Raw genomic sequence first — 25541 nt, 5'->3', positions numbered from 1 at the left:
TTTTATTTAAACAACCATCCAAATTTTTGTATCATGTAAAAATAACACGGTGGCGCAGTGGTAGCGCTGCTGCCTCGCAGCTAGGAGACCCGTCTGGGTTCACTTCCCGGGTCTTCCCTGCGTGGAGTTTGCATGATCGCCCCGTGTCTGCGTGGGTTTCCTCTCAGAGACATGCAGGTTAAATGGATTGGGTGCTAAATTGGCCCTAGTGTGTGCGCTGTAATGTATGTGCCTGTGTTCATTCTTTGATGGACTGGAACTCAGTCCAGTGATTCATTCCTGACTGGCACTTTTGTATTTTTAATTACCAAGTATAATCAATAAATAGTTTCAAGATGGCTTTTTAAAATGCCACTTTGTTAATTACTATTATAAGTTTTTGTAAATCAATAAACTTCGCTGCTTTAGACCGTTACATCTAGTGATGTTTTTGTTGAATAAATGATTTAAAAGACCAATTTTTCTTGTGTTTTATTGAAGCAGATCACCTTTACCGACTCTTTGTGAAGAACTACTGCATGCCTGTTAAAAGTGTTGAAAAAGTCAAACTTTTCCACGATTGTGTATCGAATCATAAAGTTTTGCCTGCTGTTCTTGTATCTGTAATTCGTAACCGCCATCCTATGCTTGTGGGGACTGAAAGGGCTTGATAAACCCGCTGACCATGGCAGATTATTTGTGCCGAAATGAGAATTCAATCAAAGTGTTAACTACATTGCAGTGCAATTCCATACGCACGTGGTGCATTTCAGTTCGGCACAATTTGATCGTGTTATATTCAACCAAATGATAGTTTGATCTTTATCATAGCGCACAATTTTCGTGTCATTTTAAAACGCAAAACAAAAAGCATTGTGCATTGACACAGATAATCTTCCATAGCCGTGTATGCCCCCATTTTCTGACAGACTAATCGATTCAAAAACCGTATATACGCTGCCTAAGGTACATTGCAAGTTCTATTTTCTAAACCGTGGCGGTGTGACTAGAGGTCTTCTCTGTCCGAGACCTGAAGCCAAGTGTGCCAGCGCGAGCAATTTTTTCATTGGTTGTCATCATCTTGCAGGACTTTGACGTCACCGGAAGGCCATGCGCTGAAAGGTCAACGTGTTGTGAGGAAGATGGCGGCCTCCTTGTGGCACTGCGCGCAGGTGACTTGATTTATCTATTAGTTTTTTTTCTGTCCCTCTTTCTCTCTCAGTCCGCGTAATGATCCAGTGATGTTTTAAGGAGTTCATGTTTTAAATGGTTTATTTCAATTCAATTGTTCCGTAAAACAACCGGGCTGCTTCGGATACGTGTCCGTGCCGGCGGAGAACGAACAATCGGCCTGGAGAGGTGAAGCAGGCGGAGATAAGAATTGGGGAAGGAGGAGAGCGCCAGAGAATAGCGGGGTTAATGGACGGAGAGAGACAGGAACGAGCGCGCATCGATAGCGGGTGAAAGGGGCAGCGATTGCACCGATTGGCAGAGGCAGCGGGACGCCAGTAAAGGAGGGTGACCGGACTTGATGCAGTCATTGCTAGAAGACGCTGAGAGGTTTGTTCAGAGAGAAGTGACAATGGCCGTTTGACCGTAAGGGTGACAGAGCCGAGTTACTACGGAACCCGACAACCAAAGTACGGAAGTTCTGAATTGGCGTAAGGCGCCTACCGTCGGGGCGTTCATAACAAATGTAATGATTGACTTCATGAGGTACACAAGTACATGACAAGCAAGAATAGTTGTCGGATAAATGAAATGCTAAAATGTACGTTCCAGTTGAAAAGGTAAAATATCCTCGATTGTAATGGAGATTTTAAAAGATTTCGCCCACTGGTAGAGGTCCATAGAGGGGATAGATCACATCCAACTTCATATTCGGAATCGCTGACCTTGAAAAAGTCTAAACCAGATGTTCACAAAGTCGGTTCCGGGGGGCCCATTGTGGCTTCAAGTTTTTGTTTCAACCAAATTCATAATCTGTGACAACTGATAACACAGCTCAATTAATTAGCTGGTATTTTTTCTCTTCTCTTATTCTACATTATGAAAGCCCAGCAGCATGATTTTTACATTTATAAGACGTTTAGAAATACTTCAGTTTTTTTGCTATAGATTTAAATGCTTAACTCACTTTTGTTGCTTTCATTATATTTTGCCCTTTCTCTGTGCAGTTTGCCCCCTTTGTTATTAATGACAGTTAAAAATGAGCAGAGCAGACACCCGGGCAAACAATATTGAATCGTGAAAGGCTACAACTACTGCAGCATCAGACCTACTAATTAGAAAACAATGAATTAATTAAACAATTAGAGCACCTGGAAAAACAGAAGGAACAGCAAGATGAAAATATTGTTAAAAAGAAAATCTATTATTCCCATATAACTGCTTAGTACATTTTAATATATATATATATATATTACCAAACTTAGTTTTCTAATATCTACATTGTTCCCAAAACACAGAATCTGGGCAGTAACAGTTCACTTAATTAACCCAATTGCTTGGAACAAAACCCTGCAGCCACAGGGGGTCCCCGGGACTGACACTGAGAACCCCTGCTCTGAACCAGAGGTCTCTAACTCCTGGAGTGCTACTGTGGCTGCCGGCTTTCATTCAAACCCTTTATTTAATTAGTGGTCTGTTTTTGCTGCTAGTTAACTTATAGTCATTTCATTTTAATTGTTCATTTTAAAGTTCTTCTGCTGGGGGTGGGATCGGTGGCCCTGAGGCTAGGGATTTGTGCCGGTTCGGTTCCTCACATTCACTGGGTTGATTACCTAACTTAGGGGCCTCCAGGCCTCGGGTTTGGGGGCCACACCAACACCTCGCCTCGTTCTGCACCTTACCTTCACAAATTGACTCATCTATACTAATAAAAGGCGAAGCCCTCACTGGCTGACTCACTGACTCACTCATCACTAATTCTCCAACTTCCCGTGTAGGTAGAAGGCTGAAATTTGGCAGGCTCATTCCTTACAGTTTACTTACAAAAGTTGGGCAGGTTTCATTTAGAAATTCTATGCGTAACGGTCATAAGTGGAACCTACTTACGTACATATATACGGCCATAGCCTGCAGCTCGGTCACCGTGTGAGGCGGAGTTGCATCCCGCGTCATCACACCTCCCACGTAATTGAGTGCCTGCCCTTATAAGGTAAATATTCGCGGGTGAAGGACTGTGCTTAGCATATTCATAAGCACAGCTACTGCGGAAACCCTCTGACGCTAAACAATGCTTTGTACACATATCAATAAGAAAGCAAGGTGTAAAGCTTAAGTTTAAATTACGTTCATAGACACGCTGCCGCTAAATATTCGCGGGCAAATCTACAACTTAACATCGGGAATGCCTGTTAAACATCTTAGATTCACGAGTAGTGATTTGGGTAGTGATCACTTCGATGAATGAAACCTGTTCAAAAAACGCATTACAGAATTGAGAAGGCAGCAAAAGAATATAAAGCGAGTGACGCATACAAGCATATTCATAAGTGCAGCTACTGCGGAAACAAAGCACGGTGTAAACCTTAAGTTTAAATTACGTTCATGGACAGGCTTCCACTGGCATTTGTGATGCCTAAGACGAATACGATATTAATTTAATGAGAAGACACAGGGTATAAATGAGACTTTTGATCACTTTGTAACAGAGTTAAAATTGCTGGTGAAGGACTGTGCTTATGCAAACGAATAGGAAGGCAGGGTGTAAAGCTTAAGTTTAAATTAGGTTCATAGGCACACTGCCGCTGGTGTTTGTTATGCCTAAGACGAATACGATATTCGCGAGATACAACTTTTAAGTGCCGGGTCTGAGCTAACATTAAATAAAGCCGTGGACATTGCGAGATCGCATGAGATAGCACAAGCACAGCTCAGAAGCTTTGATGCATGTACTCCGAGCGGCTCACGTGAACTGACTTTGCAGGACTGGGAAATGTTAAATTAAGTTCATAGACACGCTGCCGCTAAATATTCACAGGCAAATCCACAACTTAATACCGGCAATGCCTGTTAAACATCTTAGATTCACGAGTAGTGATTTGGGTAGTGAACACTTCGATGAATGAAACCTGTTATCTTTATGACGGTTGACAAACACGGAATGTAAACTTGAACACAACACGTCCTCTAAATACGAACCTGATTGAAAGAAATAATGATAATCAAATCCTTGATGACAGCAACACTCATAACAGTCACAAAACAATTACATTGACAATCATGTTACGTTATTTTTAAATGTTCTTCTTTAACACATCACTTCTCCGCTACGAAGCGCGGGTATTTTGCTAGTAGCAAATATAAAATGCAGATCACTGTGTGGGACCTTGTGCTTGAAACATTCATTTCAATTTTACGAATGTAACAATATGTTGTGGGCCATGCAAATGCACATTGTGAATTACCAATCTGGATTTTGGGCCAGACATTTGATATCTGCAGTGCTGCCTGAAAGACAACGAGCTGCAGACATAAATGGTGCGTATGAGGAAAAATGTTGCGTACGTCCGTTTCCACGCTCACTCCAAGATGTATAAAAACTAAACTTTGCTGAAAAGAGAGCACGCATTTTCATTGCAGCCTCACACCTTGCGTACGCACGTTTCTGCTCGGTTTTGTAAACCGGTGGCACCCAGCCTCAAGCGCTGCTACCATTTCTGTGTGCTTTCAGTTTCTTTTTTTTCCAGATTCGCATCAATGACACAGGTTTTATCAAATACACCAAAATTAATTGCATATCCTTTGCAAATTTAATTTTGTAACAATATAATGGTGCATGGAATGGCCAAACTATTCCAGCTGCTTTAGTGCTGCTAGAAGACATCGCAAATGGAAGAATTAGAAGAGAGCGCGTATTTCAAGATGATGATGATGACTGGCTTCTAAGTTGTTTTCCATTTCCCAGTCCTCTTCTCTTGGCACTGTGTGCTGAACTGGCGCCGGCTTTACAAAGGCAGACTTTGAGGAATTGTGCTCTACCTGCTCCTTTGCAATTTCTGACCACTCTCGCGTTTTTAGCCACAGGAGCTTTTCAACATGAACTGGCTGACCGATCGGGTATTTCACAAACATCGCTTGAGTCGCGCCATGCCAGCTGTATGGGATGGTATTATCCGCTTGTCATCCAGATATCTAAGATTTCCTTACACTGTGGTTGAGCTCGGAAACATTAAAGTGTAATTCACAGCAATGTCCGGTTTTCCAAATGTAATCAGAGAGTCAACTGCACGCACATTGCTATTGCAATTTAGCTGGACAAGTTGCATCAGTTAAGGATGAATTGGCAAAATAATTAGCTTCTATTGCATCATCTATAGCAGAGAGAGAGGCTGAGGGCATGCACCAATAGGACGTTGCTGCACCCACCACATGATGAACCACCTGGATTGGAACCCGAGTGCAGAGGGTGACCCCTCAGCACCACACTGAAACAGTGTGAGGTTTTTCTATGGTGACTGGAGTGCCAGTCTTGCCACCAGCCCTAAGTTTTCCCTGTAAGTTGGAGGACCTGCCTGCAGTTTAGCGTCATACCCAGGACAAACCAATTGCAGGTTAAGGGCCTTGCTCAACGACCCAACGGTCCTATGAATTGGCAGCTCCGCACACTCACAGGTGCTTTTTCCAACTAGTGCGGCAAAAGGCGAGCAGTCCTTTAAAGATGGCGAGTCACCTCATAGAGCTGTGAAATGATCCATTGTGGCGCTTGGTGCAGATACTGCACTATAAAGGCACCTTCAGAGAATGAATTTGCTTATGTAAATAAAAAGCATTTCCGCTCTATTAATGTGCTGCTCTATAGTGCACAGAACGTGCCGCATTGTGCCAACAACAACAACATTTATTTATAGAGCAAGTTTTCATACAAATAATGTAGCTCAAAGTGCTTTATAATGTGGCAAACAATCGCGTCATGCCCGTACCTGAAGAGATGCGGCATCATGAACCTGATCCACCAAATGATCATCCAAATCGGACAGCGTTACAACTTTGTTTGAGTGTAATTAACAGAATGTAAAAACAGGTAATCAGTTGCAGCAGTTATTTTTTTAACCAATTCATTTAATTTGCGGTCATTATCACATATTCTTTAGATCATTAGGCCACATCTCTGATAGCAGAGGTGTCCAAACTATGGCCCGTGGTCCATGTTTAACTGGCCCACAGCAGATTCTAAAAATATAATGAAATATGGCCCACACCGAAACTCGTTCTTAACTGTATTGTACTACTTAGATTTAACATACGGCGGGGCTACTGTCTTGATCAAGGCAGCGTCTTCACAAACAAGCGCAACCAAAGAACAATTTTGCTACGGGTGACCAAAAATGGCCAAAGAAACACACAATAGCAAGTGAATGCAGGTGGGAAAATGAATATTTCTTCCTAGAAGTCAAGGGCAAGTGTGTCTGTTTGATTTGCAATGAAACTATTGCAGTGGTGAAAGAGTATAATGTGCATCGACACTACGAAACCAAACATCCGACCTACACGTCCCACACTGGTGCCGAGCGAGAACAGAAAGTTAAGCAAATGGCAGCTAGTCTGCTAGCTCAACAACAGGATTTTTTCCGTGCTAATAAAACACAAGAACATGCCACATTAGCCAATTATGAAGTAGCGCAACTCCCTGCCCGTCACAGATGGTGACTTCATAAAACAGCGCCTCACTAAAGTCGCAGGAATAATGTGCCCGGAGAAAATGCAGGAATTCAACAACATTAGTTTGTCCAGAAACGCAGTTATTTGACAAACTGAAGATTTGTCAGCTGAACTAACTTACAACGTCAAGTGTCAGATAAAACTTGTGCTTTTGATTTTTACTCGATTGCATGTGATGAGAGCACTTTGTAATACAATAAATGAAAACCCATTAATCGAGAGCTGTGATGCTGTTTTTTATTTAAGCATATTCAATTATGAAGCATAATTTACCGATAGGCACGGTGGCGCAGTGGGTAGCGCTGTTGCCTTGCAGTTAGGAGACCCAGGTTTGCTTCCCGGGTCCTCCCTGCATGGAGTTTGCATGTTCTCCCCGTGTCTGTGTGTGTTTCCACCCACAGTCCAAAGACATGCAGGTTAGGTGCATTGGCGATTCTAAATTGTCCTTAGTGTTTGCTTGGTGTGTGGGTGTGTGTGTGCTCTGTGGTGGGCTGGCACCCTGCCTGGGGTTTATTTCCTGCCTGTGTTGGCTCCAGCAGACCCCCATGACCCTGTAGTTAGGATATAGTGGTTTGGATTATAGCTGGAATTTACCGATATTTGATTAAATTTGCTAGCTTAATACACAGGAGGTGAGGCAATAGACCTCACCCCTAGTGGGTGGCCCAGTGCTTTGTCTATTTCTCTGTATGTGGCCCCCAGTGAAAAAAGTTTGGACACCCCTGTCTTACAGCATCCCCTGTTGCATTTTGTGACTCCAGAATAGCGTCTGTCAGCACATAGCCAGATGGTCGTCCAGTGGTTTTTGAGACAGAGGTGTGTGTGTGTGTGTGTGTCCGGCCAGCACCAGAAGATGTGTAGGGCACAGCAACACCATCAGTGCACAGGGGTCAGCTTTTGTAATATTGTCTGAAACAGAATAAGCAGATGGTGGGCTGCGACTCACCTTTTTACATCGACTTTGATATCTGACCGCTTCTTTTTTATATTTTCGGCACTGTGCGACTTTCAGAACTTGAACGTTCGAGTGTCTCTGCCACACTGTATCACTCCTATACTACTGTTTAAACCAACAAATAGTACGTTTTTCCTTGCCTCCACTTAGCATTTGCTGAAATTCTTTTTTCCACATGCTTTTGCTATTGTCTTTTAACAACACACTCAATGGAACGGGCTCTTTATATTGATTTGCATATTCAAATGTACAAAATGCTGAGAGGAGTCGGGTTTGGGCCGTAGGTGCGTGGACGTGTGTTAAATTTCACATTCATTTGGGTTTATAAAGGGGAAGTGAGTGGAACTTGGCATATGCACAGTTTTATGCATCAGGATTTTTTGAGCGTACGCACGTTTCCATTTTTCTCTGTATGCCATGTTTTAGTATGAATTCTATGCATGGCGTTATACATGAGGCCCCAAGTGATGTCAGTCAGTTGCAAAAAACAAAATATAAGCACGAAGGTCAATTCCACCAGTCCGCACATTGGCGTAGTGCTGTTTAGCCAACAAACCCACAACATCCACAGAACTTTGGGTGAATGGACAACACAAAATACCACATCAGCATATTCTATGGGCCAATTTTCATAAGATTTTTATACTGGTGTTCTTTGTAGCAAACTTCTTTATGATTCCTTTTAAATCCAGCTCTTGAAGGATATCATTTTTAAAAAGTATCAGCGTTAGACTGTTGCCTTTCTCCTCTGACACCGTAAACCTCAGCCTATTTTACGTCAAAGACAACTTTGACAAAGTGCCATCCACACTGGCCTTGGTGGCAGGTAATTGGGGAGGGGCTGGGATTAAAAATTGGCCCTGTACTGGCACACCACAGTCTGTCACACACCAACAATTAATATTCCCCATTATTTGCATGCACCCATAATAATTTATAAGTAGTGTAGGGCACTGGTTCTTAGGTTCAGTCTCAAACCCACAATCCCATACCTGCATTAGTAACCACTTATTCACAGAAACCTGGGTTTTAAAATGCCATTTAAAGCCTTATTCTGATTAGAGAAACCATACATTTCTCTGCGAGCAACGTGGTGATGTGACCATGTAAACCCTTAACCGGGTTACACTTAAAGATTTTGTAGATTTCATAAGATCCTCCAGTTAGCTGTGAGCCACCCTGTCTCACTGAGATTGCACAGATGGTGAACCAGCGTAGGGTAGGGAAGGCTGCAGGAACCTGTGGTATTCGGGCTGAACTTTTCCAGGCTGTTGGTAAGGCTGTCCTCCTGGTGTTGCAAGCAATCTTTGCTTTCATTTGGGGGACGGGTGCCATCTCAACTGACTGGAAACTGGACTTGTCATCCCTATCTGGAAAGGTAAGGGTGATCGCCTGGATTGTGGCAACTATAGGGGGATAACACTGCTTTCGGTGCTGGGTAAGGTCCTTGCTAGGGTCGTCCTCAATAGGATCCGTGAACACTTTCTCACCTACCAGTAACCAGAGCAATCTGGTTTTACGCCTAAGAAGTCTACCATCAACCGCATCCTGGCACTGAGGGTTCTCATGATGCGCAAAACATGAATATCAGCAGAGTTTCTTTGCAGCCTTTGTTGATTTTTGTAAAGCATTTGACTCAGTTGATCGAGCTGCCCTCTGGGATATCCTGAGCCTTTGCCAGCATCCCCTAAAGTTTGCTGGATATCATGGCCGGCCTGTACACTGGTACTGTGAGTGCTTTGCAGAGCGGAGGCTGAACCTCTGTGTTCTTCCCCGTTGATTCAGGGATTTGTCAGTGGTGTGTTCTGCTCCTACTCTGTTCAATGCCTGCATGGACTGGGTGTTGGGTGGGTCGTGGGGTACAGCGCCTGTGGGGCATCTGTTGGTGAAGAAAGATTCACGGATCTTGACTTTGCTGACGATGCTGTGATCATTACAGATTCAATGGAGGCTCTGATCGTGGCTCTTAAAAGAATGAGCGAGGAGTCCGAGTGTCCTGATAAAAACCAACATCCAGGGGCCTCATGTGTAAACGGTACATACACACATAAATGTTGTGTACAAATGTTTCCACGCTCAGTTCGCGATGTATAAAACCTAAACTTGGCGTAAAGCCACACACATTTCCACAGTAGCTCATACCCTGGCGTACGCAAGTTCTGTGCTCGGTTTTGCAGACTGGCGGCATCCAACGTCAAAGCAGTGCTACTGTTCCAGTGTGGTTTCCCTTTCTTTTTTAGATCCACATCCCTGACGTGGCTTTATAATTACACTGGAATTAACCGCATATTGTTTATTAGTTTAATGCATCTGATTGTAATTGACTTGTAATAATATAATGGTCCACGGAATGGCCAAACTATTGTAAATACCACAGCTGCTTTAGCGTTACTCTCACTGCACCTTCTTCTTTCAGCTGCTCCCGTTAGGAGTTGCCACAGCAGATCATCTTTTTCCATATTACTCTTACTGCACCACTCGTAGTATATATATCACTGTATATGAGTGTAAATCACAGCTCTACAGCAGCTGACTGCAAAGAGAATTATTGGTATACAGCATCAAGCACACGCTGCCTCAGCCATGCTGTCTATTGAACTGCTCTCAAACGGCAACCGCTTCAGAGCCTTTCCTTGCGGTTCAGAAAGAGTTTCATCCCAAGAACTGTAAACGCAGTGAATCAGTCCATCAAGTGCTTCTTGTAGAACACTTTGTACTTATAAGTACAATTACCTCACTGTAAACTTGCGATACAGTTATAATATTGCACAACCTGAGCCACTTTATAAAGAGCGTATATACATATGGTGACGATATCATTTTTAAGATGAAATGCAGCAATTTATGTTTATTATATTATACAGATAAAATTGTAATTTAATTTAAATAATCTATATTGTTAATAATTAAGCATGTGAGGACACGGTGCCCCAGCGCTAGCGAGGAGCTTGCGCTCCGTTTACAGATTATTCCTACCTCGCGCTGTATTCTTGCTGAGGCTGGCGCAACACTGGAAGGATAGAGGGATAGAATAATTAAACACGTACTGCGAAGATATTTCAGTGTTCCTTAAAAGTTTTGAAGAATCGGCGTTCTAAGCTTACAGATGGCTTAAAGTCTATTACAGAGCTGATTGTGTGCCGGTTGGGTATTTGGGGATTATTGGGTATATTAAGGAAGGACAGGAATTGGAGGTTAGTACATTTGAAAGAGACAGTACTGCTACAATAAATTATTTCATCGAAGTTCGTGCACCGTGCAGCAAGCATCTTGCATGAGACATGAACAGTCACTGTGCCACCGTGTTCCCATGTTTAATATTATACTTTAACTCCTGTCATCATGAAAATGATATCGCATATATATCTCAGTATTTTAATTATTCAGAGAGCTGTAATATCACTAATGTAATGGTTTCTGTGTCCTGTCAGAGGAAGAGAAAGCCCTTTTAAGAGGCACGTAGTGATTCACACACACAGAGCACATAGAAGAACAAATACAAAACAAATCATTTAACGTGCTACTTTAGTTACGATGGGATTTGAGAAACTAGTAAATTAAATGATTTTAAGATGAAGTTTATGATGTTTTAGTTTAATGACAAAATAAACTACATGATTCAAGTGGAAATTTTGAGATTGAAGTTAACATTTCGTGCTTTTTTCTCGCTGTGTTCCTATTTTTCTTTCCTCTGTACCCTAGTAAGCTTTCATTGGACACTGAGATGGTGGGCTATGACTCACCTTTTCATGCTGACTTTGATATCTGACAACTTTTTTTTTATTTCGGGCACTGTGCGACTTTATGAACTTCAGCTTTTGAGTTTCTCCGACACTCTGTCACTTGATCAACTTCCTTTTGCTGTTCATACCACTGTTTAAACCAACAAATAGTACGTTTTTCTTTGCCTCCACTTGGTATTCGCTGAAATTCTTCTATTTCCCCCCGTGCTTTTGCCATTGCCTTTTCACAGAACACTGAGCTTAAGGGCTATTTATGTTGATTTGCATATTCAAAGAGGCGTAATTCTGGGAGAAGTTTGGGAGTGGCAGCAGGCGCATGCACGTGCGTTACTTTTCACGCTGACTGGGATTTATGTAGTGGAAGAACGTGGAAATTGGCAAATGCACATGTTTCTAAACCAATCCAGCGCTTCATGAAGGCGAAGCTCAGAGTAGGGGCGGTGATATAAACAGCAAACGGTGATGGTGAGCTTGTTAACCTGGTCTGACAGACAGCAAGTTTTTGTTTGTGATGGACCGTCTACACTCGAGAAGACTTCTTGAAAAAAAACGCCATTAGACATATAAATGTGTGTCGCCCCTGCACATTTTAAGCCTGAAGCAGTGGAAGAAACCTTCCTGTAGAATTAGATGATACGTTGCCTTTTGACAGTATTACTGGTCGAGTCGTAAATGGGAATGAGATGTTGCAGCAGGTGCTGTGTGCGCTCTCTATTGTTAAGACGATAGTGTAGAAGTCGACGCGGGTTTGAAAGAACTGGCAGCTGCAGTATATTCATGAAAACGTGAACTTCAAAATAAGCAATTGAAGTAAGCAGTGTGTCACACTGTAGCAAAAGGACTGCCATTAAGAGATCTGATAATGAAGAGCCACAGGAGATGCAGATTTCAGTACTAGAATCAGAATCAGAAAACTTTATTAATCCTGAAGGAAATTACTTATGTTACAACCTAACAACAGACAAGGGACATGTTGCACTAAGAGCAGGTATAAATTAATCATGTAAATATAAATAATAAAGTATAAGAAATGTAAGTATCAAACTAGAGTGCAGAGTGTTGCACCTTAAGTTAACATTGCACATTCTGAGAACAAATAAGTTTATTCTCATGTGAAGAGAAGACAATTTATTGCACAAGAACAAGTCTGCCGTACCACACCAGTAAAATCAGGGAGAAGGCTGCACAGCATTCACCTTTTGCCTGCACGTCTAAACAAATAATTTAACATTACTGTCTAATTAGAAATGGAATCATGCCATGACAGAACAGGAGCAGCGGTTTAACACGTTGTATACCAAATCATATAGGTATAGACACATGGAGTGAGAACCATACACACACAGCATAAGGTACCAGGTGGCAAGTTAGACAGTAGAACTTTGAGAACCTTCAAAATGCAACTTGATGTTATTTTGGAAGAATTAAATGGATAGGACTGGCAAGCTTTGTTGGGCTGAATGGCCTGTTCTCGTCTCGTTTGTTGAAATGTCGAAACATTCAGCCCAGTGTACACACCATGTTGCTATACCGCTTGGTAACTTAATCCATGTTTCTGTGGTTCTCTGTGTGAAGAGAAACATCTTAATGTTTGTGCAAAATTTACCCCATGTCACCATGTTCTTGTCCCCACTGTGCTTATTCCTTTCAAAATTTTAAATACTTCGGTCAGGTCTCCTCTTAATCTCGTTTTGCTTAAACCGAAACGGCTCAGCTCTTTAAATCATCCCCTGTAGTCCTGGAATCAGCCCTGTTGCTCTTCTCTGGATTATTTCCAGCACCCGTTAAGTCCTTTTTGTAGCCTGGAGACCAAAACTGCACACAGGACTCCAGATGAGGCCTCACTAGTGTGTTATAAATCTTGAGCAGAACCTCCTGTGACTTGTACTCCACCGATCAAGGCGCTATATAATTGAACATGCTGTTAACCTTCTTAATGAATTCTGAACACTCTCTGGAAGTTGGAAATGACATGTCCTTCACTACTCCTAAATCCTCCTTCATAAGATGGACTTTCAATTTTCAGACCCCAATTGTGTATTCAAACCTCACATTTTTACTTCACATTTACTGACATTAAATTTCATCTGCCCAAGCGTGTCTGCTGTCCAAGTCCCTCTGTGATTCTTAATTATCTGCCAGTCCACCTAGCTTGGTATCATCTGCAAACTTAACCAGCTTGATATTTAGTTTCCTTTCCAAATCCTGTATGCATCAGATTATAGTGTACCTGCTCTGGATACTCCAGTCAGCCTTCTTACACCTCAGCTGTCATGTTCTTTAGGTTGTGTCATTGCTGTTGCTATCTACCAATCAGAGTGCCTGGTGCTTCCATTATACCACTCGGTGAATTGCTCCTTTGGCAAGCCCTTTTATCATGTGAGCTCACTGCTGATATCATAAAAGAAGGGTTTGCCATCAAAACCCTCTTAATCATTATTCAGTTTCCAACATTTTTTCAAGAAAGGATTTATCATGCTGCCCCTGTTGATCTGTTTTGTATGTTCATTTTTTTAGTACTGGGATATTCTTAGTAATTGTGTTCTGGACCAACATAATCACTAAACAGACACACTTTTTTGTTGACATAAAAGTACCAGAGAGTACAGCAGGGCCGTGGGATGTCCAGTTAGTAAAATGTTTTGTAGAGAGAGAATTTTGCTGCGACTAAACTGTTGGTTTTCGCCTATGGTTTGAATGTGCTGTATGATGGGGCCTTTCAGAGAAACACAATCTTCTGAACTGGTTTTTCTTTCCTTTTGTCAGCTGTGTGCTGCGCGGCCTCTGCGGTTATTGTCATCTCGCTGCTACGGCTACAGCTTTAACCAAGTCCATGCACAGCGGATACCCTGGAGACCCACAGCAGTACTGCAGGTATGGATTTAGCTTATTTCTGTTTGGCTAAGTTTAGAAATCTTTATGTCTTTTAATTCTTATCTAACAATTTTGAAATAAACTAAAGGTTTTCATATAATCTTAATCAAGTATGTAAATATAACTAAAAAAGCTAGATATTTTAAGGGTGAACAGTTTATTTCTACTATCAGCTTTCAGACTGTTTTTATTAGATGTACTCATTATAACCCTAACACTGGACGGTCTACCCCTCCCTCAACCCTTAGCTTAACCTCCATTGACAAGGCAGCTTTTATTACAGTAAGTGCCTAATCTTAAAATACTGACAATGGCAGCCTTAATGTTAAATTATTCTTTTCTTGTATTTTAGATGGTCAACCCCTCCCTCCCTTAACCCTTAGCTTAACCTCCATTGACAAGGCAGCTTTTGTTACAGTAAATGCCTAATCTTAAAATACTTACAATTGCAGCCCTAATGTTACAATCCCCCCTTTTCTCCTGCTTTTCAACATACTGTTTATAACCCTAATTTAACAGGATTATAGTCCTCCGGGTTTAAGGATTAACCCTATAGGACTATATAGGTATGGACTAGTTTTTAATTCATTAATTATTTTGAAATACCTTTTAAATAATACCTTTTTTAATATCTATTTAAATTAGTTTTAAAGGTCTTTTAAGGTTTAAGAATGGGTGGGTTATTAGGTCTATTTTAAGGGGTGGGTATATTACGATATGTTATCGCCTGCTTTTAGACTTCTTTATTTACTTTTTTTGGACTCTTTTGTAAACCTATTTATATCTTTAGTACAGGGATACTTTTTAGGGGGGAATTATATTAATATTTGGGGGGAGCGGTTGGAATAGTTGTGAAATGTTTCTAATTAAAAATTATTTTACGGGAGGAGTATGCCAGCGCCTTTGTCCTGAGGTACAATCATCCTCCACTAACCCTAACACTGGTACCTGGCAGATTCTCCACATGGTCTCCCTGAAGGTCGATACGCTTCTTGTATTGTTTCACTAACTTCATTCCTGGGATGAAGAAACGTTTTGACTGCTCCAAAATCCAGATCTGCATCGCTTCCTTAACCTCATCATCAGGGGTGAACCTATTACCCCAAAAAGCCTCTTTAACTCTTTTAGGGTTTTTTTTGTTTTTGTTTCTTTTCTTCCAGGGCTGAATATTTTTCCAAAAACTTTGTTTTTTAAAAAGAACACAAAGCAATGGTTTAACACATCAAATCAATAAAAAAAATATATATATTTTTGACAAAAGTTACTGTCTTGCATGTTGTATGAGCCTGCATACCATGTGATTTCATACTGTATACATATCACACACATGTTACAAAGCAAAGTCCTACAAAGTATGATAATACCACAGAGCCCTTCATCTCGTCTTTTATTGTGGGTTTCCACTTCGAAAACCGAGAATGTGGTGCAAGTGCACCCCACCATTCAAAAGATTGCTCCGTATACCTGTTTGCCTCGTCCGACGGTAGCGGAAAGGCAGCCTCAGGAAACAACAGCCTGAAGTAGTCCAGCGGCTGGTAATCTGTCATGTCCAACAGCAAGCCATGCCGTCTTGTAAAGTCCGGTAGTCAGGTTGGCTCTCATGGATTGATGTCTGGGTATTCCACGCAGGCGAACGCGCTTAGCTGGCAGCTGATCACTCCCAACAAAATCAGACTCCTGAAAATTCAGAGTCCGACTCGGCGATAATGCGCAAATTGTTGTCTGCGGAGTATTTTGTTTTCTGCACTCGCTTCGCTCCCTTGAGAGATGTCGATGCCATCTTGCCTTAGTTTAGGTTTCATAACTCACGCACATGCAAGTATTAGATGCCGAGTGAACAAGTCTAACGTTCCTCCAAGCAAAGAGGGAATATTTTTAACATAACTGTGAGTTTTGTCGCAGTTTACAGCTGATTATCACCCTCTACCCCCTGGATGTCGACTTTTGTTGATGGGCGCCCTCAACCCCTCATGTCGACATCCACCCTGAAAGAGTAATTTGGACGAAAGATGTGGTTATTGGATGGTGCCAGATCAGGGCTGTCATGGAGGGGATGACAGACATTTAAGCCACAGCTGTTGGATTGCCTTCACTGCCTCTGCAGTTGCATGGTGGACGTGCGTTGTCATGGAGCAGCAAGACTGTTTTTGACAGCATTTTGCTGCAAATTGCAGGTTTCAGTTTCTCTCTAAGCATAGCGCAGTACGTTGCACTGGTCACTGAATCGTATTAATGTCTTTGTTCCAGAAAATGCTGCAGAATAGGACCCTTCATGTCCCAAAAGACGGTCATTGTGATTTTTTTGAATTTTTTCTTTACTGGAGTAGGTGGGTCTTTCCACTGCATTCTGTGTCTCTTTCCGGGCGACAGGGATGGACAGATGTCTCATCTCCAGTGGCAGTCTAGTCCAAAACACCCTTCATAACATGAGTTTCTTCATAACATTTTAAGAATTAACTTGCAACTTCCAGTCATTGTTGCTGGTTCAGATTATTAAGCTGTTTGGATACTCATTTTGCACAAACTTTACGGTACCCCAAGTCACCATGCACTATGTCATGTGTAGATCCATGGTTGATATCCAAATGTGCAGCAACAGTGGACAACATAATCCCATCGATCATCTCTGATGAAGACATTCACCATGTTGAAGTGGGATTGTGTGCATGTTGTTGATTGGCGACCAGCTCAGGCTTCGTCGGTTGCAGCTGTTCTTCCTATTGTAAACCTTCCTACCCAGTCATAAACTTCTCATGGAGTCTTGGTGTTTTCACTTTTCATACTGAACCACCATCCATCCATGAATTTCAGCAGGTTTCATTCCCTCTGCTCAATGAAATCTCACTACGGCGTGCTTTTTCAACAATCCCACAGTGGAGTGTCCATGTTTATTTGACCTTTAAACTTCACCTAGAATGCTGCACTATGCATGTTCGAGCTACCCATAAGCCATTGCGAACACGTTGTGTATTGTCTGTCGTGATTACTGCATAATTTTCAAATTGCCTTTACTTTTTGATTTACTCTCGTACATTCTTCTAGCCATTTGCTAACCAACTTATCCATCTCAGTGTCAAGAGTGAACAACAGCCTGCCCTGCCAGCTCTGTCACAGGACACACTCCCTGACACACCCATTCTCATTTGTGCTGGGCTAATTAACAGTTGGCATTTAGCCTAACCTGCATGTGTTTGAAATGTGGAAGGAAACCTGGGCATCTCACACTTGTGGCGTCTGGTCCATTATAAGAATCCTGCACTCTAAAGCTTTTTGGGTGTACTCGCACTGGACATGTTTGTTCCGTACTGTGCCCAAGCGTGATTGTCTGCTGGTCTGCATTCACACTGTGCTTAACATTCTGGACCTGGGTACGGTTTCATCATGATGTTAAGGGCAGGATAATGCTCTGCCCTCTTACGGATTTATTGAGTGTGCAGCGCAGTGTTTTGCTGTTAATCGTGCTGCACTGTAGGAGAAAATTTTTAGAACATTAGAACAATCTACTTTGTGGTTTGCTGTCAGAAGTCAGTACATGGATTGGGAGAGCATGGGGGGTCATGAGGTCGCTGGAAAGGGGCGCGTGGCGCTCCCGATATCTATGCAAAAGGATGAAGGTCTAAGGCTTTAGAGTCCTGGTGCTTCCCGTCTTGCTTATATGGTTGTGAGATATGGACGCTATCCAGCGACCTGAGACGAAGACTGGACTCCTTTGGTACTGTGTCTCTCCGGAAAATCCTTGGGTACTGTTGGTTTGACTTTGTGTTGCTCATGGAGTCCCGAATGAGGCACATCACCTGCATTGTGTGGGAGCGTCAGTTACGGCACTATGGCCATGTGGCGCGTTTCCCCCCGAGGGTGATCCGGCTCATGGGATCCTAATTGTTGGGGACCCAATTGGCTGGACCAGGCCAAGGGTTCGCCCACGTAATACCTGGCTGCGGCAGATGGAGGGTCATTTCTGGAGGGTAGGACTGTACCCATGTCTGCCTGGTGGGTTGCCAACCGGGATCCCGAGTTGTTTTGCTGTGTAGTGGGTACGGCAATGCACTGTACCAGTCCATGCTCCCCCTACTTGACTTGATTAGAAGAGAACAGGCCATTCAGCCCAACAAAGCTCGCCAGTCCTATCCCACTTATTTCTTCCAAAAAAACATGAAGTCAAGTTTTGACAAGTGATGTTATTGGAGTATTTTGCAGCTTTTCTTGCCAACTACAATTCAAGTTCATGTGTAAGGTGAGAATAAAAACCTGTTGAAATGAGAATTGCACAATCTGACTTGTCTCATCATTGACGTCATGTCTATTTTCCGTCCTCGGGCACATTTAGTGATCACACTGTTCCTGAATGCTACTGACCCATACCTTTTCCACCTCTTCCAAGTGGGCCAGGGTATGGTATGGTTTGCCTGGCACAGAGCGATCACACTAGTCAAATGAATGAGACTTTGTGGGATTACATGCGGACAAACGTGCTCGGGCACGGCAGTGTGACAACAGTGCTATCCACTACACTATCATGTAGACCCTTATAATTTCTATTATTTGCATTAATTTCTCTCCTCTTTTGATGATTCATTGTGGAGGCTGTGGGTGTCATGCCAATCCCCAAAGCCACTTTAAAGAAGAGGATACAATTCCACTGTGTATAGATTTTCTTTTTTTGTTAATTACAGTTGGAGCCGTTATGTTAAGTGACATTTTTGGAATCGCACAATGAAGCAGTGGCAGGAATTGATGTGAAAGCCTTGTTGTTTGAGTTCTAGTGTCTTAGCCACTGCACCATGCTGCTTACATACAGTAGTTGATAACAAATTCTGTGTAACATGCAACAGTTTACATATCCCTACAAACTGGGCATGAGCTGGAGAAATAATAAGCCAGTGGTAAGGATTTAATCAACATGCTTGTGCTTTACAGTGCAGAAGGACACCAGCAGTTTTTCCGGGATGTTCTTTTTCTTGAGGACTCTTAGGAAATAAAGTCTCTGCTGAGCCTTCTTTGCCAGCTCAGCTGTGTTCACACCCCAGGACAGGTCTTCCATGATGTGGACTCCCAGGAAGCGGAAGTCTGAAACCTTCTCCACACAGTCGCCTCTGATGTAGAGTGGTTTGATGTCCGTTTTCTTTCTCCTGAAATCCACAGCGAGCTCCTTGGTCTTAATTGTGTTCAGGAACAAGTTGTTGTCAGTGCACCACGCTGTCAGCCGTCCACTTTGTGTTATATAAGAGAGTCGAGTTAATAAGACATTCCAGAGATGGCAACACCTCCTGGACAGCAGAGGGCAAACTGATCCAGAAGGCAACATAAGGGACTGTGTTGTCCATCTTAAAGGATGAGCAACAAATATGCTGTCTTGGAAACCTGAAAATTTAAGGGTACACAAACTACAAGGGCTACCATAAGAAGTTCAAAACTGGTGTCCTTGGAGCAAATTGGAGGCCACCCCTAATAAAAGCTGGTGAGTTGTCTGCCAGGTGAGACAGCGAGAGTGAGTTTGGAGGAGACTAGTGTAACAGTGGTAGGTGTAAGGTAGTGTCTCCCACCCCCACTTAGATAACCTTATAATACCAGAAGATGTAGGCCCGGATAGGCTGCTGGTGGTGTGTTGCCTTTTATATGAAATCTTGTTTCCTCTTTCAGGTCATTTCTCTCTTACGTTTAATAATGTCAATAACATAAGTAATATTTTGAGTCTGATGGCTATAATAGTACTAGCACTTTGCTGTTGTAACACTTGTAGTCTTATGTATGTTTTTGAATCTCCATGCTAATTCTAGTGAGCTGCCTTTCTTCCGCAGGTCCAGTATGCCTCCTCAGAGGGTGGAGGGCGGCGGGGTTTCCTCTCAGAATTTCTGGATAGCTTAAAGCAGGAGATGAACAAAAATAAGGAGATGAAGGAGAACATTAAAAAATTCAGAGAAGAGGCCAAGAAGTTGGAAGAGTCGGAGGCTCTGCAGCAAGCTCGACGGAAATATGTAGGTGTCTTGTAAAAACCTACCGATTCTGTCTCCTTTTGATCCACTTCACGGCACTGCTCAGATGTAGTGGAAGGTGTTGTGTTGCTTCTTTATAAAGTTGTTTTATCACTTGTTGTCAATGCTGATTGAAATTATAGGAAATGCCGTCTGCTTCTGGCGAGTTGTTTTTTTTTTTGTATGTAAAAAGAATGGATTTTAGTATGAAAGATGCTGTATTAAGTAATAATTGGTTATCTGTGGAGAATGCACACTAATGCAGTTGGAAATATGAAAGCAATTTTCATTTTTAATATGTATTTTAAAGTAATAAAGTGCTCTGTTTTTGTTTTTTTTTAATTTAGAAAGTTATTGAATCGGAAACCGTGAAGTCCTCAGAAATACTGAAGAAAAAACTTACAGAGCTGTCTGAATCAGTAAAAGAGGTACGGCCATCACATTTTTCTCTAGCAGTGCTCCTGTTTGTCTCGTGGGGTGGAACTGTGGTGGGGAGTCGTCAATAACACAGACGCTCTCATGGTCTGTCATCTTAGTAGGTGTAGTGCTGAAACCTTCTTGTTAACCTGCCTCACTGTGTCTCTGTTGCTTTCTCCTTCCATTCTTTTCTGAACATACTAGTTTACGCTCACAGGGGTTCATTTTCTTGATGTTATTGAATGCAACGTGGAATTCAGTCCATTAATGGGTGCACCAAAGCACACAAGGACACTTGCATGTGCCCAAGTTAGAAGATTTATGCCTTCTTCTTGATGGATCATTTCAGTATTTCACTTTATCTCTTCAGTCGTTCAAATACTTTGTTGAGTACATGGTTTTTTTATTTGACTAGTGCTGCTGCCCAGCAGTTAGGAGACCTGGGTTTGCCTCCCGTGTCCTCCCTGCGTAGAGTTTGCATGTTCTCCATGTGTCTGCGTGGGTTTCCTCCCACAGTCCAAAGACATGCCGGTTAGGTGCATTGCTGATCCTAAATTGTCCCTAGTGTGTGGGGGTGTGTGTGTATGCCCTGGGGTGGGCTGGCGCCCTGCCTGGGGTTTGTTTCCTGTCTTGCGCCCTTTGTTGGCTGGGATTGGCTCCAGCAGACCCCCGTGACCCTGTAATTAGGATATAGCGGGTTGGATGATGGATGGATGGATGGATATTAAGTAGTGATTACTTAGACTTTTTTTGTGCATGCTCTAGTAGTTTAGGCGGAGTGGTGGCTCTGAGGCTAGGGATCTGCGCTGGCAATCGGAAGGTTGCTGGTTCAAATCCTGTAAATGCCAAAAGTGACTCTACTCTGTTGGGCCCTTGAGAAAAGGCCCTTAACCTGCAATTGCTCTGTCCTGGGTATGACGTTAATCTGCATCCAGCCCTGCATGTAGGCCCTCCAACCTGCAGGGAAAAACCTGGGTGTTGGTGGCAGAATTGGCACTCCGGCCACCATTAAAAACCTCACACTGGTTCCATTCCACCTGAACTAGTGTGGTGCTGAGGTGTCACCTGTCGCATGGCTGCACTTGGGTCCTAACCTGGGGTCCTGAGTTGATTTGTCATGTGGTGGTGCGGCAATGCACTGTATCAGCACCTGCTCCTAACCTCTCCCTCTCTACTAGTTTGTGTTGATTTACTTATTAATGAATTATTAGTGTTAATTCTTAAAATATGTCAATGTTTTTCGTGCAAATTAGTATTGTGTATACATAGAGAACCGTCCATCTCTACTTCTGCTGTTACTGTTCTAAACACTATTCCAGTAGTGACTTTGGCAGTAATTGCAAAAAAAGAATCTCCTGGAAAAAATATACTTTCAATGTGTTAAATTTGTTAGATGACATATGGTCAGCATCAGGTAATATCAATTGCTATGTGTACAGTGATCTTACTTCTCACAAAGGGAATCTCATAAATTAAAAATGAAGCATTTTTAAAATTAAATTGTCATTCACTTAAACTTGAACCCTTTGTAGTTTTCAGTCGGCAACATTCCTTGGTCCAGTGGCTAAATTTAGACAGACAGGTAGAACATTGAACAGAAAATCTCCAGGCTGTCTTCGGACTGTACGAATTCCTGAAAACATCCAAGCTGTAAGGGCATCACTTTTGCTGTCTCCTAGACGTTAAGTGCGCTTCAGCCTTAGGCATTTCCAACTCGTCTTTGAGGACCTTAATTTCCATCCAAATAAAATGATGGTAGTGCAGGAACTCACTGAGAGAGACAGGGAGAGCTGTAGAGAGTTGTGCGCGAACATTCTGCAAACTGTTCATCTAAATGCCATCGTCATGTGCAGCGACATGGCACATTTCCATTTGAATGATTGCGTCAATAAGCAAACCTTTCACTATTGTGCAGAAACCAACCCTCGTGAACTTCATCAGAGACCCCTGCACGGTGAATGTGTTACAGTTTGGTGTGTTGTTGCAGAATTTGGCACTGTAGGCCCTTAATTTTTTGAGAATAGGGGAGCAATGGTCACCGTCACTTCAGAACATTACATTGAAATGCTACAGAACTTTTTGCGGCCCCAGCTGGAAGAAATGGATGTGTTGGATTCCTGGTTTTAGCAGGATGGAGCAGCAGCTCATATGACACAGAGATCCATGCAAGTTTTGTGGGAGATGTGGCCTTCACATTCGCCTGATCTCACTCCGTGTAATTTCTTTTTCTGGGGCCATCTCAAGTCGAAGGTATACACACACACCGACCTCAAAACCTTGAAGCCCTCAAGGACGCTCTTCACCATGAAATTGCCGCTATTCCCTATGAAATGGCCGAACAAGTCATGTGACCATTCAGAAATCGTCTCGAAGAGTGTATCGCTAATAATGGCCACCACCTTGAAGATATTATTTTTAAATCACATTAAAAAAATCTATTTTGTATACCCTTTATTGTGTCATAATGAAATTTATTTGATCTTGTAGCGTTTTTGTAGAATAAAGGTTTTAAAGGTGGTACTTCTTTTTGGCTCACCCTATATTTATTTTTTAATTATACTGGAAGCCTTGAACTATTACTTTTTCACAGGAAAATAGAGTTCTGTCACAGACAGTCAAATCATAAGGGTTGAGTTGACAGGAGCAACATGAATGATTTATAGACGGGCAACTACAGAGAAAAAAGGTGTTTGTACACTTGCAAAACTGCGTCCGTGAGGACATTTTTCGTGAGTCATACAAAACTAATAAAGTGTGACAAACTGAAAGCCAATTGCTAAAAAAAACTTAAACTACATAAAATGTCAAAAATGAAAAACTATCCATCCATCCATTTTCCAACCCGCTGAATCTGAACACAGGGTCACGGAGCCAATCCCAGCCAACACAGGGCACAAGGCAGGAACCAATCCCGGGCAGGGTGCCAACCCACTGCAGGACACACACACACCAGGGCCAATTCAGAATTGCCAATCCACCTAACCTGCATGTCTTTGGACTGTGGGAGGAAACCGGAGCGCCCGGAGGAAACCCACGCAGGCACGGGAATAACATGCAAACTCCACGCAGGGAGAACCCGGGAAGCGAACCCGGGTCTCCTAATTCCGAGGCAGCAGCATTACCACTGTACCACCGTGCCGTCCCAATGAAAAACTAAATAAAAGTAAAAATAGAAAATGACAAAAAACGAAAACTACATAAAAAATCTCTCTATTATAAAAAAAGATGTGATCTTTCGAACAGAGATCTTCTGAATAGAGACAAAGACACTTTCACGTCCCGCGAGATGGACAAGTCACGTCATACTTACAACCCTCGGAAGCAAGTCCCGTGATACACATGCAGAGCAGGTTAGAGATAATGGAAGTAGGAAAATTCGAAAGTCTCAAAAAAATGAGAGTAAAGATTGCATTAGTGCAAACAAATGTAAGATATTACTTGGGGAAAATAACGGAACAGTGAAAAGAAATCGCATAGTGTTTGAGGATGTCTGGGGGGCAAGAAGGTGCTGTACAGGCTTTTAAACGATTGCAGCGCCACCAAAATGCAGATCATGCGGCACGGCAGGATCAGCAGGCTAGCAGGTGATCGAGCAAAGAGGAGGTAAAAAAATAAAACTGTATTTGTTTCCCATTGTATCACCGTTTAAAGAGGGGTTTTGGAGGAGCGACCGCGTCTCCTTGGAGTGCGTTCAACTCCCCTCTTCACAATGGCGCGTAGCACTGACAGGGGATGGGGAAAGGGGTAGGAGAGCGAAGCCCCCTAGTAAAATCAAAAACTAAAACAAAAAACAAATCTTAGAAATTGAAAAATGCTGCCTTTATTAAGTCGTTTTCCTACCCGTAGCAAACAGTTGTCTTTGTTGTGCTGGGGCGTTTGAGGAGGAATTAATGGATGAATGATGAATAGGATCATCAGGATTTTCATAGTCTCCTCCTAAAACGAACTTCAAAAACTTTTTATGAATTTCCAGTATCAGTTAACAGAAGCAGTGCTGAACAAATACGAAAAGCTACATGTGTAATGTCACATGAATGCAGCATCAGATGTGCCCTACTTTTCCCTTATTTTATTGTACACTCCCATTCCTTTTTTTTATTATGTCCTTTTTGAATACCGTATACTTTGGCCATTTTTAAAAATATTTTCCTGAAAAATGTGTTCTTTAATAAAGTCTACTGTGAGCCATTTCTGTTATTTTGTGAACAGCAAAGTTTGAAGAGTGCGGCTTGTATAGTGAGACGTAGTAGCAAAACAGGTGTATATGTGAAACAGCATTGTGTAGGCATGTTATAATAGGAGTCTGTGAATGTGAAGTAAAAAATACTGACAAAATTTGTTAATGTTTTGTGTCAAAATTGACTGAATTTAGAAAAAATATCAGTTGTATGGTGCACATTCCATGCTGACATCACAATACATTACTTTTTTTTTTATTAACACAAAACTGAAAATAACCATTCATTGTTTTTCTGCTGGCAATCACCGTTCCTTCATTTGTTGTTTAGTATCATTATTGGGCTTTAGTGTAAGTACATAACCTTTAATCCAATTACATTTAAGTTTTTTTTTTTTCTTTAGTATTTATTTATTTATTTTTGACCAGGGTCTGGATGAAGTTAGCCGCTCTGATATTGGAAAGAAGATCAAGGAAGGTGTGGAAGAAGCAGCAAAAACAGCTAAGCATTCAGCAGAGAGTGTGACAAAGAGTGGAGAAAAGATTAGCAAGACCGGGGCCTTCAGGGCCATTTCCCAGGTACACAGTATGGAATGGTAGTATTGTAACAGTCATGTTTTCCACCATTAAGGATTTTAATAGTGGTGGTAACTGTAATAATTATTATATGAAGGAATAAAACTTGCCTCTTTCTCCTCCTCATTTTCTTAGCAGCTTGGCTTTTTTTGCCTGTCTGTATATATTCACCTCTCTCTGTT

The 25541-nt window shown here is 42.1% G+C and overlaps 1 protein-coding gene across 1 annotated transcript in view; it reads left to right on the top strand.

Moving 5' to 3' along the window:
• The first annotated feature begins 1074 nt into the window (after positions 1–1074).
• timm44 (translocase of inner mitochondrial membrane 44 homolog (yeast)) overlaps positions 1075–25541 on the top strand; it is a 41473-nt gene continuing 17006 nt past the window's right edge. Inside the window, exons 1-5 of the mRNA XM_039766987.1 lie at positions 1075–1151; positions 14110–14217; positions 20016–20192; positions 20537–20617; positions 25213–25362. Of these exons, the coding sequence (XP_039622921.1) occupies positions 1122–1151; positions 14110–14217; positions 20016–20192; positions 20537–20617; positions 25213–25362 (546 nt within the window). The 5' untranslated portion in view covers positions 1075–1121. The remainder of the gene's footprint in view (positions 1152–14109; positions 14218–20015; positions 20193–20536; positions 20618–25212; positions 25363–25541) is intronic.

The sequence above is a fragment of the Polypterus senegalus genome, chromosome 10, assembly GCF_016835505.1.
Source record: "Polypterus senegalus isolate Bchr_013 chromosome 10, ASM1683550v1, whole genome shotgun sequence".
Lineage (NCBI taxonomy): Eukaryota > Metazoa > Chordata > Cladistia > Polypteriformes > Polypteridae > Polypterus > Polypterus senegalus.
This window is presented reverse-complemented; position numbering and strand designations above follow the sequence as displayed.